The sequence below is a fragment of the Tamandua tetradactyla genome, chromosome 3 (assembly GCF_023851605.1).
Source record: "Tamandua tetradactyla isolate mTamTet1 chromosome 3, mTamTet1.pri, whole genome shotgun sequence".
Lineage (NCBI taxonomy): Eukaryota > Metazoa > Chordata > Mammalia > Pilosa > Myrmecophagidae > Tamandua > Tamandua tetradactyla.
The window spans coordinates 152,604,054-152,622,754 of record NC_135329.1 but is presented as its reverse complement, the minus strand read 5'-3'; the positions used below and the strand labels follow the sequence as shown (position 1 = coordinate 152,622,754).

General features: G+C 37.3%; 1 protein-coding gene across 1 annotated transcript in view; it reads left to right on the top strand.

Annotated features, from left to right (window-relative positions):
* Window positions 1–5,115: 5,115 nt before the first annotated feature.
* The window catches only part of CWC22 (CWC22 spliceosome associated protein), a 66,388-nt gene continuing 52,802 nt past the window's right edge, over window positions 5,116–18,701 (top strand). The window contains exons 1-2 of the mRNA XM_077154355.1: window positions 5,116–5,835; window positions 17,986–18,123. Coding sequence (XP_077010470.1) covers window positions 18,097–18,123 — 27 coding nt within the window. The 5' untranslated portion in view covers window positions 5,116–5,835; window positions 17,986–18,096. The remainder of the gene's footprint in view (window positions 5,836–17,985; window positions 18,124–18,701) is intronic.

Sequence of the window (18,701 nt, the reverse complement as noted above, 5' to 3'; positions counted from 1 at the left end):
CAGTGAGGGCAGTGACAAATCTCCAGGACATTTCCTTAAAATGTACAGTGTCCAAAATATTTATATTAAAATTTTACCTGTACAAAATTTGACCTAGGGAAAGTTAACCATCTCTTCTGCTTTAAACCTTCTTCCCATGCAACACTTACAATAGGTTTCAGATCATTAAGAAATATGGGACTTGAAAGTGGTAAAAATGGGAGATTTTAAATTGTATATATGCTATCAGAATTTTTTTTTAATTTTAAAGAAATCTGCATTAACAAACAAACCTAATTATTTCTAGCCTCTCTTTAGTGCTAATACGAGTGTGGCAGGTATAGATATGCACTGCTCTGACCCCTCTTCAGGAAAGGATTTGTGGTTTCAAACTGTTACATCATTCAAGTCTACCTCAGTTTTTGATCTTAAGTCATATTGTTCTTGGGGTAGTCCTAGCCAATGGCCAAACTAGACTGTTACAAGGGCCTGGACTTGCAATCAATGCAAATATCTTCCACTAGATAATCCTTGCTCTGGACCTCTCGTGAGCTGTCAGAAACTTTGTCAGGTCTGCATCATAGTCTGATGGCTCTCCCACTTAACAATAGTGCTTCCTCCATTTTCCTTTCACAGATGTTACTCTCCCAAAAAACCTTTTGCACTCCTGTCTCCATCTCAGTATATGCTTTCCAGAGGACCCAAATGACAGAGTGGTACCAGGAATTGCAAAAAAAGCTAGCGGTAAATTGGGATTTTTAAGACAGAATCACTTTCTGCCTAACTGGTAAAGGGGTCCCCACCCCAGGTGGTATATGGGCACAATTAGTCCCTAACACAATGCAATGGTCCAACTGCTAATACTTTTCACTGGTGAAGCAGGCTGCAACACAATACTGGATAAGGGAGAATTTATTGACTTAGAGGCACTCTCTTGAGATGTGGGATTTAACAATTTGGCAAAAATCTAAGGGAATACTACAAATTCACTGCTAGGGTGACTCCCAGAAACCACAAGAAAGTAATGGCCCAAAATGAGCAAAACTGAATGCCTGAAATACCATAGTTAACCATAAAGAAAGCAATAAACTCAGGGAAATGGACGTTGTGGAGAAGGTGCGAGGCCAGAAAACATACCAGAAAGTTATTTTCCCTAAAAAGGCCCAGAGGACACAATTCCCCAAGGCCATCAGGGATGAGTTGGTAAGAGGAGCACTAATATCACCAAGATTTCCAGTATCCAGTGCCGTATCTCCTCTGTAAGTCCAAGCTGACTATTGGAGAGGCTGTCACAGAACTTGGTTCATTAATAATAGTGAAGGTGATGATGCCCTGAAGCCACAGAGACTGAGGCACGACTTAACTTCCAGAAACTAGGGAATCACAATTATTGCAATAGTCAGCAGTGTCAGAGCAGCACCAAGAAGGGATTGTGAAGATTATTATTAGAACATGGTGTAATCAAGGGTAAAATATATGGACAACCAATAAGGATGCTGATGAATATTCATAATTAAGAGAAAGCAAGAATGGAAAAGCAGGAGGCTTTATTGGTTACCCCCAATAAAGTCACAATCTCTTATCCAGATGCTGGACCTGGGCAGTTTTCAAACCAATGATTGACGACTTGGCTAGGTCTGAGAGAGAAAACTCTTACAATACCATGTCATGTATATTCTGCAATGATTCCCTTGGTATTTCCCTAAAGGGACCCAATTCTACTTACTTGAGTGACTAAAAGTGACATTCAGCACTGATGCTAGGAAAGGGGCATATTTACCCATATCAAGAACTACTATATACAGGGCCAGAGTTGGAACTGATACCTGGAGATTTAAAGCATCATCATGGCTCTCCTGTTGGAGTGGAGGCATGTAGAGGTCAAGTAATAAATTAAGTCATGGCTAGAGTCTGACTCACCATGGGTCCACTCGATTCACAGCCCAACCCACTGGTCATTTACTAGGTCCCTGAATGTATTACTGGGACTCACATATTTTACAGTCAGAGTAATGTCCATATACGTTCATTGGCCTATGGAATAAGAGCAATCATACTGGGGAAGGCCAATTAGAGACATTTGAAATGGCCTCTCTTGGCCAATAGAGTAAATCCAAAACAATATAACATTCTAGGTGGATGGTTAATAATAATGATACCCTTAAGGGTGCAAAAGTGACAGAGCCCATCATATTGGGGGGACATTTAATTTACTAGTCTGTCCCCTGCAGAAACCAGATGAATTAGGAGAATGGTTGCAGACTATTGCAGGTTCAATCAAGTAGCAGCCCCAATTGCAGCTGCCATGCCAAAGCAGGACAACATGGTCTCAATTGCATGGCATATAGCCACTGATGTGAAGAATTCATTTTTCTCTATCCCATCCAGGAAGGACAATTAGAAATAGTTCATGTCTACATGAAAGAAAAAAACAAGAATATTCATTGACACTTTTTGCCCCAGGACTGCATTAGCTCTCCTACTCTCTCTAATAACATAGTCTGAAGGGATCTGGACCACCTGGAAATGCTGCAGAATATCATATTGATGTATTATATAAACATCACATTAACTGAATATGTTAAACAAGAGACAGCTAGCATACTGGAACTTAGAAGAGGGAAGTTAGAGTAGAAAAAACTACAGCCCCCATCTTTGCATGGTCTTGAGGGTACCACTGGACCCATTGTCTCTCTCCTGTACCATTCATTTCAGGAAGAAAGGCCCACTGGAACCCCGGGAGAACTAATTCCTCAATGTGTATGGAAAAGTGGATCTACATGGTGCAAGGACTAGACTGGCAAACAGAGATATGCTATTCAGATTCTTTTTCAAGAAAGGACTTGCTGCCCAGCTATAAGGAATGTGGTTAGGTGACAGCCTTTACTTGTTAACACCTTCAAGTGCGCCTCAGGTTTTGAGTTGAGGTACATTCTTCTTGGGGTGGCTCCAGCCAATGACTTTGTACCAACTCTGTGGTACAAAGGCCTAGCCATTTTGTCTCAATTTGGGACTTCTCAACTTTGCCCTGAAATGCCCCTTTTAATCTACATCTGCTGTGCCGATTTGAAAGGATTTATGTACCCTAGAAATGCCATGTTTAATCCTAATCAATCTTGTGATTTCTTCTAATCCCTATGCAGGTTTCCAATAGGTTGGAAACTTGATTAGGTTATCTCCATGGAGATGTGACTCATCCAAACGTGGGTATTAACTTTTGAATAGAGGGAGATGTGACTCCACCCATTCCAAGTGGGTCTTGATTACTTTACTGGAATCCTTTAAAAGAGGAAGCATTTTGGAGAAAGCTGGAGAATGACGAGAGCAGCAAAGACACGAAATCTATAGAGACTGCCAGCCAGTGACCTCTGGAGATGAAAAGGAATGCCCCTAGTGGGGCTTCATGAAGCAAGAGGCCTAGGGAGGTAGCTAGAAGAGGTTGCTGAGAGGTTGAAAGAGAAACCCTAAACTTCATCGGCCTTCTTGAACCAAGGTATCTTTCTCTGGATTTCTTAATTTGGACATTTTTATCCACTTGCTTTAATTGGGACATTTTCTCAGCCTTAGAACTGTAAACTAGCAACATTAAATCTCCTTTTTTAAAGGCCATTCTGTTTTTGGTATATTGCAGTTCGGCAGTTAGCAAACTAGAACACCTGCCCAATCCTGCTTCTTCTCTTTTTCTTTCACTTTTTACATTCCTACCTCTACCTTATTTTCTGCTTTTTGGAGGAACTAACCTAGTCTCTCCTGCCTCCATTCGGCTCTCCTAGGCTCAAATCTACTTTCTTATTTACATCAATAATTGCAGAGGTGTTATGGTGCTTCTTTCCGATAGGGACATAAATGTTTGCAAGATTCATCTCCTGTTCCCTCTATTGTTACAACTGAAATCTATTCCTCAAATATTTAAAGACACCAAAATGCACTTTTAACTTATGGCTAAATATCTTAAATATTAATAGTAACAGATAACACTTATTATATACTAGGCATTATTTTAATGCATCATGTGTATTAACTAATTCAATTCTAAAAACTACTCTTTGGGGTGATTACTATTTCTATTATTATTTGTCAGATCAAGAAACTGTGGCATGGGGTGTGAAGTAATGCCCAAGGTCACTCTGCCAGGAAGCAATGGACCCATGATTCAAATATAAGTAGGCTAGGTCCGGCGTCTTTTTTCTTAATCGCTACACTCTTCTGACTCTTGGAAAGTACTGGTAGCACAAGCACTCTATATAAGTAGTCAGACAACCCGAGCCTGGTTTATAAAAAGCCAGGGAATATAAAGACACAGTTGTTTTAGGAAAGGGTAGTTCCCCAACAGCAATTAGCAACTGAACTTGTATGCTCTGTTACTACTGAAAAGCAAAGCATAAGGAAATAGTTTGACGCCCGATCTGTGATCTATGACAGACCGCTTTTTCCAACTCTGCTGTATAACCTCCTTATCCTCAGTATACCAGTCTTGTCAGCTGGTATACCTTACCTAAGATAGAAGCATTATCTCCTCTCCAGAAGTAGTTTATCCGCATTATGGTCCTATATTTTTCCATTCACTGGGGCTTGAAATATTGGCACTTGGTAGGCACTTTGATTAATAGGCACTTGGTCAAATTAGATTGAGAACTCTTGAAAAAATTGTCTGCTCTTAAGAGTTTCACAGAAAATGATTGTTAAGGACTATTTTTTGCCAGCTGCAGAGTAATACTTTTGAAGTAAATTCTGCTAACCCCTAAATGTCTACCAAATTTCCATGGAGCTGTCTTGCAGGGAGTTCCAGGGATCTATTTCCGTCGTAGTGTGTGGCTCCTTCAGCTTTAAAAAAAAAAAAAAGGCTTACGTCATTTCCGCCAGCACAGGCGATGGATGCCGGACTTTGTAGTTTGTATCAATTTCCCTTTTGTCGCCGGGTAAGAGGAAAGTGTGGCCAGATCGACTGGTATTACAAAATGGTATTTAAAATAAACTAATAGTATAACATATCAAAGCTAACCGCATACATTTAAATATATCATATTCCGCCTTCCTTTTACTGCTGGCGCCAGGGAAAGGGAAGTGACGTATATCCGGTGTGATGGCGGCGCGGTGGAGCTCCAGGTAATTATCAAACTCGGTGGACGCGCCATAGACAGCGGGAATATGGGTAGCTCGTCGGGTTGGGGGGGAAGTTAAAAGGCTCAAGAGTGGGTGCGGAGCCTCTGGTTCGCTTGTGGGCAGTAAGCTGGCGCGCGTACTTCCCCCGCCGCGCGCCGGCCTGCGAGGTGGGGGTGTGAGCTCAGATCGCATCGAGGAGTCCGAGCTAGTTGAGAGGGCCTGTGGGGAGTTCGCGGCCTCCCAACTTGTGCGAACGGACCTGGCTTCCTTGTGAGGATTTTTTGGGCTGTGTCTCTGCCCTTTTTTTTTTTCCTGCAATCCACTGCAATCGGTGGTTTGCCCTTCTTGTGCGGTGTGATTTGGACGCGGGTCGCTTAGAGACTCTCTAGTCGATTGGGAGCCCCAAGGCCCCCTTTCCTAGAGCCCGGGTTCCGGAGCCATGGGGGTGGAATTAGTAAACAGCTGATTATAGGTGGTCGGAGTTCCACTTTTCTGCCTCATTCCAGCTCATTGTCACTGTCATTGCCTCTGAAAATCTTATTAGTTTCCTTTTCCTTGCCTTGCCCCGCAAATACTGATGCTTTTCAGTGTTTAGGCTGGGAACTTTACTTCCTCGTTGTGTGTCCGCTTCTGTCATCCTTCATCCTCCGAGTACTTGAACTATCTCTAGTAAGATGATAACTCTCAAACTTGGGTCTGCAATCTTCACCGCTCTTCAGAGCTACGGATCCTACAACACACTTGCATATAATGGTAATTTAATAGTTAATTTCACTGAATCTAACTGCAGTAACCGTTTTACCGTCACTTACTCCTCACAGCAATTCTTTGAGGTAAATGGAGAAGGAAAGATACAGAGAAAGGCTATTCCATATGTAAAAATTGGTAATTGAAAGTGCATTAAAAATTCTCTTTGCATATTTAGGTACTCAAAGAAAAGGAATAGAAGATAGATAAACAAACTTGGTCTTCAGAAGACCAGTTAGCCTTCCCCTTCCTAATCTATATTTAGACTTCATTGTTTGGGGATGACCGGTGAACTCAGAAGTTAACGTTAATTATTATTCTACTACAGAAAAGCAGATTACGAATTGGCATTAAAAGGGTGGTTTGACTACAGCAAGTGTATGTCTTTGTTGCAGGGTATATATGTATGAGGAGATACCTACTGTGTTGATGCTGAATGTTGTATAAGCCAGATTCCAGCCTTGGCTGGGTGTCTTTTAGATCTGTCACCTGGAGCAAGTTATCTAACATTTCTAATATCAACTTTCTCATCTAAAAAAATGTGGGTTATAGTAGTATATGCCTCACTGGGTTGTTTTAAGGATGAAAGAAAATATAATGTGTATGAGGCACTAAGCACAGTGCCTGGTGTGTAGTGGTAGCTATTATTACGTTGTTATTACTACTTCAGTTGATGGGTTCTTGCTGTGTTTCAGTTCTTGTTCCTTGGTTCTGAATTACCCTTACACTTTTAAGTGCCCATACCACTTTTTATGGAAACTTTCTCAAACCCATTTGGCTGGAGTTCTGAGACTCGGCCTTACCTATACTTTTTTTCCTATCAGAGGTCAAGAATCTTGATCTAATACTGTTTTGGAAGTGTAATCTTCTGTACTAGCAGCATCGATATCTCCTTGAATCTTGTTTGCAGTACAAATCACTCCTGTCCTGCTGAATCTGGAACTGCAGACAATAGAGACCTATCAATCTGTTTTTTAACACACTGTCCAGGTAGTTTCATGCCAGTTAATTGAACCACATCCCTTAGAGATCACCTGTGTATTTTGCAGTTTTGATGTTTTGCCACCCCGCCCCCTCCACCCCCAACCAGATTTGTAGCACTCCTTGCGCAAAAGTATTTGATCCTTGGCCAGCCCAGTTTATCTCCATTAGTGTGTCCCTGTTCACCACCTCCTTTAGGTTAGTTCAGCTCCAACCACTTCTGAAGTGCAGATACTTCCCAGACTACCAAACTTATCTTTCCTAACGGCTTTCCTACCTCTGCCAGTTTTCCCGAGTGCTGAATTGTTAGCAATTATTTCTCCATTCAGATGATCATACTTTGCTAAGTGATCTATAAATAAATGGCTTGTACCTGAGACCACCTGAGAGAGGACACAGTGGCATCATGGAGTATTCATAATGACTTATGCCTTACCTTGAATATTATGTCTGTTCGTTGCCCACTTTGATTTAGACTAAATTTTGTGCTACCTGGTGTATCCCTAACTTGGTGTGAGTTGTGGCTGGTCTAGACTTAGTCTAAGAAAGATTTATTGCTAATAATAATGTAATTGCTAATACAGCGGATCCTACTGATGACTTTGAAGGCTCCCTGTTGCATTTCCCTACTTTTCTGTTTAAGTCTGAGAATCCTAGCATGAGAAGGTGTGATGGTTAATACAGAGGATGATGGAACAGTGAGATCTCTGGCATATTCATTCACAAAACTTCTCGACTTACTAAACTTTATCTCAATATTTATATTTCTCAAGTGGACTTTGGAATAGACATTTCATTGTCTGCAACAAAGTGCAAACTTTTCAAAGCATTTGCTTCAAAAAAAAATAGTACATGAATCATGTCATCAGAAGAAAACAGCGATGGATTAAAGAAAGCCTTTGCTGTTTGTGGCCAAGCTAGATATTAACAGGTCCTTCCTAGTGAACAGATAACCAAACATAAGGTGTGGGCTGCCTTGGTCTGGGGACATAGAAATCTGTAATTAAAAAATGGGTTAGCTAATGGGAGGGAAAGCCTATTAGTAGACTCATATTTAACCTGACTTTGAGCCTAACGCATTAATGGACCAGAATTAAAGCTCAGCACTACCAGTGAAAAAGTTACCTTGAGTCCTTCCCTGAATTGGTTTATCAGGACAACTTTATTCTAGACCAGGATAGATAAGTGGTGACAGGAGACTCTATAATGGAATGTAGTGCTGTGTGTCTAGGGACTACTTCATAAATGTCTTAATTTAGGCCAAGCATCTCCAAGTTATTTTCTTTAAGACTGTCCCATTATGAGATCTTCCCTAAATGGAACCTTCTTCCAACCTTCTGTATACAGTGACATTAAGACTGGGGAAAAATAGGAGCAGATATTTTCCTATAAATTGAGGAGGTAGAATCCACAGGATTTGATGACCGGGAATGAGAAAGAGAAAATTGCCATGTGTAAAGCTTTATGGATAATGTCTTAGGCAAAGAACTGGTTTGAGGTAGGGAGGAAGGAAAGATGAGTTACAATGTGAACTTAAGTTTGGAGAGGCTTTAGGAGATTTACATGGAGGTTTCCAGTAGACAGTTGGACATAAGGATTTGGAACTCTGTAGAGATTGGGCTAGAGATAAAGTCATTCTCATATATGTTAGTTGAAGATTTGGGGGTGAAGATGAAATTCCAGGGAAATACAGAGTAACAAAGGATTATTCATTTATTCATTTAACAAATATACATTGGGAACCTTTTATGTTATAAATACAGTGATGAACAAAGCAAAAATTCTTGACCAAAGATTGAGCTCTTAAGGGATGGTAAATATTAAAGGGGTAGACAAAGAAAGAGAGACAGGAGGAAAACTAGGTGAACATGGTATCTTTATAACTCAAGAGAAATGAGAACTTCAAGAAGGAAGAGAGTTAACAGTACTGAATGCTAGAGCAGTGTAAGATAAAAGGAAATGGCTCTTGGATTTAGCAACAAAGTGGACATTTTGTAATCTTGATAAATACTGTGGAGCAGTGGGAGTGGAAAACCAAATTCTGGTGGATAAGAACAGTTAATGGGAAGTTAAGAACTGGAGACACTATGTGCAACTCATCTATGAAAAAAAAGCAAAACAGAACCCAGCTGTGTAAGGAAAGAGAAAGTGGAACCAGAGGGGGGAAACGATAAAGGGAATTTACCCGATAAATGCCATAATTTATTTTTATTTTTTATTTGCCATAATTTGTTTATTTATTTATTTATTTATTTATTACATGCACAGCTCCAGAAATTGAACCTGGGTCTCTGGCATGGCAGGCTAGAATTCTGCCACTGAGCCACCTTTGTGCTGCCCCCATGATTTATTTATTTTTTTAATTTTTTTATTTTACCCCCATAATTTAGTTTTAAATGAATCAGTGGAGTTTAACATTTAGAATTTTTTTAAAAAACTAATTTGAGTGGAAATCCATGCTGTAAATCAAGAAATAGCTGAAAAGAATTTTGAAACAAACTAATGTAGACAAATTCCTGTTCTTGTAGAGCCTGCATTCTCTTGGAAAGGTGCACGTTAGGTGATCTTCCTATGCATTAACAAAATAAATTTAAAAAAAAACTTAATATATCCAAATGATCATATCACTTACTCTTTCATTTCTTTGGAACTTAACTATAGACTGAAATGGACTGGCTTCATAATATATGACGTTAATATGAGATAATGCCTCCTTCAAATTTATAATGGGTAGTTTTTTGTGTGGGTGTTGGTATTACTGGATTCATTAAAATGACAAGACCTTTTAGGTTCTGCCATTTTTTTTTTAACTCTTCTGAGTCTTACGATCTTAAGATCTTCCAAAATTGGGGGTATCTTTGTTGCCCGCAGAGTCAGAGATCCATCAAAGGGTTTTATTTATTTATTTGTTTTTACTGTGAAAAATAACACATGTACAATTAAGGAATAAATTTCAAAGCACATCACAATAGTTATAGAACAGATTTCAGAGGTTAGAATGAATTACAGTTCCACAATTTTAGGCTTTTCCTTCTAACTGCTCCAAAACACTGGAGACTAAAAAAAAAAAATTAATATAATGACTAAGCAGTCATACTCATTTGTAAAATCCTAACTTCTCTGTTATAACTCTATCTTCTTCTTTGATCTTTCTCCCAATCTTTAGTAGTGTTTGGGCTATGCCCATTCTAATTTTTTCATGTTAGAAAAGGCTATCGATAATATGGGATAGTTTCTGAAACTAGTTGATGTTATGGAGAGACTAGCCCCTCCTTCAGGACCTTTTTTGGCCTAGGAACCCATCTGAAAGTTGGAGGTTTCTGTAAAGTAATCATAGTGCATGGAACCTTTGTATAATCTCATATAATGCCCTAGGTGTTCTTTAGGGTTGGCAGGAATGGTTTTGGTTGGGGTTTGGCAGATCATGATAAATAGCAGTATCTAGCTGAAGCTTGTGTTAGAGTAGCCTCTCAACTCTATTTGAACTCTCTCAGCCACCAATACCATATTTATTAAAATTATTTTCCCCCTTTTGTCAGGAAGGCATTATCGCTCCCTCAGTGCTAGGGCCACGCTCATCCTTGGGAGTCATATCCCATGTTGCCAGGAAGACTTTTCACTGCTGGATGCCATTTCCCACGTATGGGAGATGGTAATATTTTTACCTGCAGAGTTAGATTTAAAGAGAGAGAGCCACATCTGAGAGACAAAAGAGGTCCTTTGAAAGTAATTTTTAGGCATAACTGTAGATAGGCTAAGCTTCTTGGCCAAAGAAACAAGCTTCACAAGAGCAAGCCTCAAGATCAAGGGCTTGGCCTTTAGGCTTGGGAGTCCCTAATACTCGAGACAGTATCAGGGGATTCCCCAGTGATAAAACTTAATAGTTCCATACTTTTTCTCCCATCCCTCAGGAGACTTTGCCAATGCTTTTTTTGTTTTCCCAATACTTCTTAATTATCTGCCTAAATACTCTGAAATATATCTGGACATTACATTAAGCTGTGCAGAATTACAAGCCCTCATTCCCATTCTGGGTTCCATGTGTTTGAGCTGTTTGAATGATCTGCCCAGATGGGTTGAGTTAGATTATATACTGTAGAAAATTTAGATTTTGGGCAAAATAAACGTCTCTACTTTGGTTTCATACAGTAGATGAAGTTCTAAAATATAGACAATGTCCTCCTTACCCCTGTATTCTGATTTACCTTAGTCCTAATCCGATTGGCTTCGTTCTTATCGCTAATTGATGTCTCATCTCTTTTTCAGTTTCTTTAACAGTTGTCGTATTTGGCAATGCTGACTTTCAGATCTGCAGAACTCCTACTCTGAGTCTTAGGTTTCATACGGGTACCCAAAGTTCCAGGGAAATACAGGGTTATATATACATATTTATTTATATATATATTTATATAGCACAGCCTCTCAAAATCTAGAAATAACAAATTACAGCTCCAGACTAAATGTGACTGCTTTAAGAGTTTACTATCTAGGCTCCAGTTTTCTTGTAAATATTTTCTAAATGACACACCGTACCATATTTGCTCTTTTGTTTCTGGCTTATTTTACATTACATAATGTCCCATATGTTCACTCACAACATTGCATGCCTCACAGCTTCATCCCTTTCTGTAGCAGCACAATATTCGATTATATATATATATATGTACCACAGTTTGCCTTTCTTCTCAGTCGGTGTATCCTCCAGCCACCTCCATCCATTAGGCATCTTGTATAATGTCCAATGTCAATATTCTCAATTTTAGACAGTTTTCATTTTCCCCAGAGAAAAGTAACCAATAAATACACCCTCACCAAACAGAAAATCCAAACCTTCCTTTAACTCTCGTCCTTACCCCCCAATTATTTACCCCTGGTATTGCTGTATTACTGTTGATGTATTCCTGTTATACACAGCCCATAGCATTCAGTAGTAGTTTTCCCCCATACCCCGATATTATTTAGTCTTTGTAGAAGACTTATACCTTTGAAATAGTTTATGCAAGAACTTATTTATATTTGTAGTGTCAGTCACTGGGGTATGTGCCTTTATACAAGCCCTTTCAATTATGTTCACCTTCAATATGGCAATATCACTTACAGACCCACTTATGAACTGCCTTCACTTCTATCCATTTCCTTACATTTAAATTCAGCCTCATTAGCTAACCGTGCACCCATTTCTAGCTTCCAGGTATCTCTTGATCTCCTATATTTTGTTGACCTTTACCAAGGTCTTAAAAGGAAAATCATACGGTATCTATCTTTTGTGTCTGGCTTATTTCACTCAACATTATGTCCTGAAGGTTCATCCATGTTGTCATGCTTCAGGACATCATCTTGTCTTAACTGCTGCATAATATTCCATTGTATGTATATGCTACATTTTGTTTATCCAGTGTATCAGTTGATGGGCACTTGGATTTTGTCCATCTTTTGGTAATTGTGAATAATGCTGCTATGAACATTGGTGTGCAAATATCTGTTTGTGTCATTTCTTTCAGCTCTTCTGGATATATACTGAGTAGTAATATTTCTGGGTCATAGGGCAACTCAACATTTAGTTTTCTAAGGAATCACCTGTCTTCCACAGTGGTTGTACCATTATACATTCCCACCTGCAATGTATGTGTCCCAATTTCTCTTCCTCCTCTCCAACATTTTACTTTGCTGTTTAATAGCAGCCAATTTTACAGGTGTGAGGTGGTAACTCATTGTAGTCTTGATATGCATTTCCCTTACGATTGAGCATCTTTTCATGTGCTTTTTAGCCATCTATATTTGCTCTTCAGAAAAGGGTCTATTCATATTTTCTGTCCAGTTTATAATTGGGTTATTTGCTCTTCTGTTGTTGAGTTGTATGATTTCTTTATATATGCAGGATATCTAAACTTTTTCCAATACGTGATTTCCAAATATTTTCTCCTATTCATCTTTTTGACTGTGTCTTTTGAGGCACAAATCATTTGAATTTGAGGAGTTCCTGTTCATCTATTTTTTATTTCGTTGCTCGTACTTTGAATCTAAAGTTTGTAAACTACCTCCTGTTACTAGGTCTTGAAGATGTTTCCCTATATTTTAGGAGTTTTATGGTACTGGTTCTTATATTTAGGTCTTTGATCCACTTTGAGTTAATTTTTGTATAGGAGTAAAGTAAGGGTCCTCTTTCATTCTTTTGCCTGTTATATCCAGTTCTCCCATGTTCTTTTATTCAAAAGACTATTTTGTCCCAGTTCAGTGGATTTGGAGGCCTTGTCAAAAATCAGATGACCATGGATTTGGTGTTCTGTTTCCACGCTCTTGATTCAATTCCATTGGTGAATTCTATCTTTGTGCCATGCTGTTTTGACCACTGTGTCTTTATAATAAGCTTTAAAGTCAGGAAATGTTAATCCTCCCCCTTCATTCTTCTTTTTTACGATATTTTTAGCTTTTTGAGGTTTCTTTCCCTTCCAAATGAATTTGATAACTAGCTTTTCCAAGTCTTCAGAGTAGGTTGTTGGACTTTTGATTGGTATTGCATTGAATCTATAGCTCAATTTGAGTAGAATTTTCATCTTATCTATATTTAACCTTCCTGTCCATGAGCAGGAAATATTTTTCCACCTATTTTTATGTTCTGTGATTTCTTTTAGCAATGTTATATAATTTTTTGTGTACAGGTCCTTTACATCCCTGAGTGTATTCCTAGGTATTTTAGTCTTTTAATTGCTATTTTGAGTGTATTTTTTTACTTAATTGTCTCCTCAGTTAGGTCATTGCTTGTATATAGAAACATTACTTCTTTTTGCACATGAATCTTGTATCCTGCCAGTTTGCTGAATTTGTATATTAGCTTAAGAAGCTGTGTCGTATATTTCTCAGGATTTTCATGTCATCTGCATATAATGAAAGTTTTACTGCTTCCTTTCCAATTTGGGTGCCTTTAATTTCTTTTTTCTGCCTGATTGCTCTAGCTAGAACTTCTAGTGCATTGTTGAGTAATAGTGGTGACAGAGAGCATCCTTGTCTCTTCAGTCTTAGGAGGAAGGCTTTCAGTTTCACACCATTGAGTACGATGCTGGCTGTGGGTTTTTCATATATGCCCTTTATCGTATTAAAGAAGTTACCTTTGATTTCTACCTTTTGAAGTGTTCTTCTCAGAAAAGGATGTTGAATTTTGTTGAATGCTTTTTCAGCATCAGTCATAATATCATGTGATTTTTTCCCTTTTCACTTGTTAATGTGCAGTATTACATTGATTGATTTTCTTGTGTTGAACCACCTTTGCATTCTTGGTATAAACCCCACTTGGTCTTGGTGTGTATGCATCAATATCTATGGCTTAGGCTTTTTTTTCCTTTTTAAATTAGTAAGTAGATTGGGAAGAGGAAGGGGGCTTATGATCCAAAAGGAAGAACAAGGGAAAATGCTAAATTTTGCACAATAGTCAAGTGATTTTATTTCCTCATATACTGTTTGGTCACAAGTTTTGGGTATGTTAAGTAATAAAGAAATCCTTATAGTTATTCTTATCCATGTCTGAAAAGATGTAGAGCTTCATTATATTAACATTATAGTTTTTGAAATCTGAAGCTCTGAAGAATGGGTCACTTTAGTATAGGAAAACTTACTCAAATAGATGTTGTACCTTTTTATATTTTATACTTGACCAATTTAGCATCAGTTTATTAATGTGGACATTTTCACTCAGAGTGAATTTTAGATGGTTTTGGCATCAGAAAAACTTGGCTTTAAATTTTAGCTCTATTATTTACTAGCTGTGTAGGCTTAGACATATTGCTTTGACTCTGCATTTCAGTTCTCCCATTACAAAATAAGGCCAAAAAAAAAATCACCAAGCAGGGTGATAATGAGAATTGCATAAATATCAATGAAGTACCTAGCATAGTGTCTTTTTGGCTGTAATCATTTGTTATTATTTTTGTTATTGTTATCCCAGTCTAAATTACACATTTCTGACTTCTTGAAACAGGAAATGTAGTTAATTAACAAATCTCTGGATTTTTCTCAGGAACATCACTGTAAGGTACTATAGAATCTTTTATTATAGCTAGTAAGTTATTTTGTTGCAGAGCTAATGTATACATTGACAGTCCCCATTTGCTGACCTTTGAACAGTGATGGTTCACCTACTTCACCATTGTACATTGCTACTCTTGGGACACTCAGCACCAAATTATTTTAAAATTGTTTTGCATCAGCAGACTAAATGTTATATAACTGAGGAAAATTCAATTAAAAATTTTGTTTATCTTCAGCATTAGAATTTAGAGTATCTCCTTCATTATTAACTTGGGCATAATATTTAGGTAACAGGTGATTTTGAAATGAGTCTTATTTTAGGTGTGTGCTAAAATACTTTCTCTGGCATACGAAATATGTAGCTGTGAGATTTTAAATAATTCTGAATTTTAAAATCCCACCCTATTCTCAATTTTCTACCATGATATACGATAAATAATTGCCAGAAAGTTCGCAGTCTAATTAGATTAGAAAGTGTTCTCTTCCATTATTTTGTCCACTAGGTAGAGATAAGAACCTCAGCCCACCCCCATATTAGAGGGGAGGCTGGGTAGACAATATCAGTGAATCACTTTCTAGAGTAGGGCAGATTATTCAAATAACTGATTCATTAAACAAGGTCTGTACATTATACATTTGTTATATCTCAAGTCTCTTATTCTGTGACAGTGGACAAAGTGGGTCATTTGGCTTATATATTAAAGCCTGTCAACCAAGGATCACCTATAACATATCTGTTGTCAGAGTTAAGTATATTAATTTGCTGCAGCAAGGGAGAAAGCACACTATGGGAAATTGTGCAGTATCTCATAAAGGTGAATTAGGGAAATATACTTTTAAAAGTTTGCAAAGATTGGGCAGAATTCTTAAACTTGAGAATTCAGACAGTGGTCATATCGTTAAAATACCCTGAGTCCATGCAGAGGTCATTTTGTGGTCTTTGGAACAGATGTATCTTAAAAAAACAGAAATAAAAATTTGAACTTAGATAATACATGATGTACATGATGACTTAGACTGGTGCAATTTATGTATTTTGCAAGTTAGGGGAATCCATTTTAAAATTTTGTTTCAATTATCAGTTTTCTCATAGCTGCCATCAGGTCCATTTTTCATTTTATCAGTTACTGAAGGATGGACCGTTTCTGGAAATGTGATCAGTCCACATCTGCATTGTTGTTCATTGGATTTTGATCGTGTGCGTCTTTGAATTTAGTTTTAATAACTACTTTAAAAACCTAACATACTAATTCCAGCATCATGATCATCTCAGTTTTTATTTCACTGATTGTCTTTTCTTTTAAGATTGGGTCACATTTTTCTGATGAGTTATTTTTAGTTTTATCCTGGACCTTGTGCTATTATGTTATAGATACTCTGAATTCTGTTACATCCCTCCCTGGAGTGTTGTTGCCTTCTTTTCCTTTTATTTTAATGATTAACTTGATCAGACTTCAATTACAAACTCTGTCTCTTGAGTAGCAGCTCAAATTTTAATTCATTAATTATTTCCTTAAGGAGAAGTCTGTCTTGCCACATGAGTTGGTCCAAGGGTAGTCAGAGTTTTGAGGAGAGTTTTTAACCAGAATGTGAGATTCCCCTTCTCTAGCTCTTTCCACTGGAATTCTTCACTTTCCAGCAGCTGAGGTTGCCTCAAACTCTGTCCTCTTCAAACAGTAATTCATAATTGTGGACATGATAAGGGTCCTAGACAGACTAGGATGTTATATTACTATTAGGATTAGGGTGAGGACCAACTTGCCAGTCCACAACAAGGCTAAGCAAGATACAATAGTATCTAATTGAAGAACCAGGCTTCCCATGGGCTCATTATGTTAAGTACATTGGTCTATTTAACATCAGCTACAAGTGCATAAGCAGTGGTATGCTTTAAATTGCAGTTATGTTTTGTAGATTAAGTTTATAAAGAATTTCATGTAGGTGTTTTTACTAATTTTGTTTCCATGTTAACCATTATAATAGAAGTTTTCTTGACTCAGTGTTTGTGTATATTTCCATTTGCATTAAAATGATAGCTGTTCTACAGTAGCTCTTTATTGTTTTATAGAATGTCAAACTGTTTGTTATTACGTATCTAACCTATGATCTAGTGAAAAGAACACTTAATTTTGTGTCCTTAAGCTAGGTTTCTAGTATGGTTTTGCCTCCTACTGGAATCATAATTTAGAACATTGGGATGACTTAACTGACTTCTGTGTTCTCATCTTTGAAAAGAAGAAATTGGGTAATCTGTAATGCCCTTCTAGCACCCAGATTAAAATTTTTTTCCTAATCGTATTCACTTATTTTAGAACTAAACACATTTCTTTCCCCATATTCTCTAGATCTTTTCTTTTATTCTATTTCATTTTATTTTTGTGCTTTGTGTACCTTACACCATAAGCCATTTATGTAATTCCAGTAAAATACTTGAATAGCAGTTCAATGTAAATATAACTATCGATTCAGCATTTTGTAAAAATTACTAAAATTCACTTAAAAGATGGATATTGAAAGATAGTTTAACATTTGACATTGATGATTGAACCAAATACTAAATCCTCAAATGTGTGTATGTTTGAAGTCTTGTGCCTTTAATAAATCACACTGAGTCATAATTGGTTTAGCACCTTATATTTCCAAATAATATGCATTTGTCTCTGAATGATCATTACTGCAAGAATATCGGATATTTCATACTTAGTTTATACAGAAACATCGGTTATTTTGTACTCACTTTATGTAGTTATGCTTATAAAATTTTTTCTTTAGTTCACTTATTTTTATAATATCAAGATAGTATTTTATGATACAGTTATAGTCACTGAGAAGGTTTTGAGTATTGGACATCTATTTTTAAATAACTTTTGTTCTTTTTGGTCATTACGGTAACATGTTTTATCCTGTTCAGTAAACCCTTGTTATTATTTGCTCTCTTGCTTATAGTTTCTTTTCTAGTAATATGTGTTAGATAAACATTATGTGGAACTGTTTTAAGATTTATTGGTTTTTTTAAATTTCACCGTTGCTTGTATCTGTGCTTATTGATTAAGAAATATGAGGTGGTCAAATGTCATTGTGTTGATATAATGTGTTTTCATTTCATTCACATTTTATCAGGGTAAACAAAGCTTTCTTTGACCTATTTTATAGGTGATATTTACAGACAGAAAGAGTAAATTGTCGAGAAATTCAGCCCATTGGGTACTTGCCGTTTGCAGCAGCTTAAAAAGTATTTGACTCATTGGGTCAACTGGCAACAAAATGAAAAGTAGTGTGGCACATACAAAAGTAAGTGTTTGAAATTTTATAATAGACAAACTTACAGTTATTTACCTATCCTTTAAACAAAAACCAGTAGTTGTGTCCTAATTATATAAACATAGAGTAACATCATCCCTACATCTAGCTTACACAGTTTCAAATGTAGATACTTGGCCAGATGGGAATAATAATGTGCAGGAGGACAATTGAGACAATGTGTCTGCATGTTAATGCACACAATAGTGCCCGCATGAATCAAGAAAGTATTTGTGGGTGAACACAGGCAAAAGAAAAATAAATAACAAAGAGTGTGGGGAATTCCACCATTCTTCTCTTCAGAAAGCATACTGTCCTGAATGACGATGAAATGGAAGACAAGTATCTCCTTCCTTGGTTGTTCTTAGTTCCCACATACCTGTCACAGTGTGAACCTCTTCTTGCATATTTCATATGCACATAGATGAGCTCTTTATGCTGTTCTTTATTTTAGACATTTTACATTCATTTATTCAACAAATACTGAAATCTAATAGCTCTTGGGAAAAACAGCAAACAAACATTCTTACTGTCGTGGAGTTTGCATTCTAGTTGGGAGAGATAGAAAA